The sequence below is a fragment of the Trypanosoma equiperdum genome, assembly GCF_001457755.1.
Source record: "Trypanosoma equiperdum strain OVI genome assembly, contig: ctg_1578, whole genome shotgun sequence".
NCBI lineage: Eukaryota > Euglenozoa > Kinetoplastea > Trypanosomatida > Trypanosomatidae > Trypanosoma > Trypanosoma equiperdum.
Window position 1 is genome coordinate 2,622 of NW_027123591.1, and position 1,413 is coordinate 4,034.

At 37.8% G+C, this 1,413-nt stretch overlaps 1 pseudogene across 1 annotated transcript in view; it reads left to right on the forward strand.

Annotated features, from left to right (window-relative positions):
- The window catches only part of TEOVI_000706100:pseudogene, a 1,216-nt pseudogene extending 818 nt beyond the window's left edge, over positions 1-398 (forward strand). Inside the window, exon 4 of the mRNA in view lies at positions 1-398. This exon is cut by the window's left edge and continues 31 nt beyond it. Within this exon, the coding sequence occupies positions 1-398 (398 nt within the window).
- The last annotated feature ends 1,015 nt before the right edge of the window (positions 399-1,413 follow it).

Below are 1,413 nucleotides of genomic sequence, written 5' to 3' on the forward strand. Positions count from 1 at the left end.
CGAACAAGCTAAACAGCTTGATATACGAACCCAAAGGAAACGATGGCACAATCGGATATATAGGGCACCCGGACTCGAACGCCGGTGCAGGTAACTGCGACGGCGACGCCACAGGAGGAAAAGGCGACTGCGCAACATTAACAAGCGGCGCGAATACAATAGCATTCCCGACGTGGTTAGCAGAGCTCCAAAATGCAGCAGGAGCAGCTGAGAAATACGAAAAAGAAGCACAAGCTACAGTAGCTGCCGAAGCCAGAATAGAAACATTCAAAGAAACATTGGAATCGAATCTTCACCTAACAGCACTGTCAGCGGCAGTCGCGGACGGTACAGCAAAGTCACCGAAAAAAACGGGGGACACAAGTAAACTAAAACAACAAGAAGCCGAAAAAGAATGCAGTGCAGCAGGAGATGACCAAAATAAATGCAAAAACCTTGAGGGTAAGGGGTGCATATTTAAAGAGGATGGAAGGAATAGCCGAAAATGCACATTGGGCGAGAATGCAAAAAAGGAAGCAGGAAAAGAAGCAAAACAAGAAACAGGAGAGAAAGATGGCTGCAAATGGGAAAATAATACTTGCAAGGATTCCTGTTGTCTTGTAAATAATAAATTCGCTCTCATGGCTGCTGCCTTTGTGGTTTTTCTGTTTTAAAAGATTTTTATTCCCTCTTTTTAAAAAATTTCTTGCTACTCTGATATATTTTTACACCTTTAAGTTCTCTGGAATAGTGTGGTTTTGTAAAATTGTGACTCTGTAAGTTTTTTCCGGCAGCTAAAATTTTTCTCCTTTTTTGTTGATTTTTTTGAACTTTTAGGGTTGGGTTTTTAGAAAAAAAGGCTTAAGGGTTAGGATTTTTCAATATTTTAATCGATTTTCTATTTTTTTGTGTCTTTTGGCGAATTTTATAAAATCTCGCGCATTTTAAAAAATTCCTTACCTTCGTTTTTTTTCGGTTTTTGAGATTGTCTCTGCAGAGAGCAGAAGTTGCGGTCAAATATAAAAAAGAAACTAATTCTAGAGCGTGTTAGGGTTAGGGTTATTTCTCCCATTACTAATAAGTTTTTTTTTTACCAGTCGGGAAACGTCGCGACTTTAATTTTTTTATGTAATACAGCAGAACATTTTTGGTGCTCGCCCTAACCCTTATTTGACCACAGTTCTGCAGTGGTGCTTAGTTTTTTTAACTATTTAAAATTTTTGGATTTCTTTTTATTTAATTTCTTTTTTATTGTTTATTTACAATATATTTTTAATTTTTTTAGCAATACAACGTTTTTTGGTGCCCATCCTTATCCTTATTTAGCGGCCGGCCATCTTCACTTGAATTTTTCTCATATTCGTTTTTACTCACGCATCGTTACACAGCACCATAATTTTTCTTTTGTGAATTTCAGCTCTGCGCTTTGCGAGG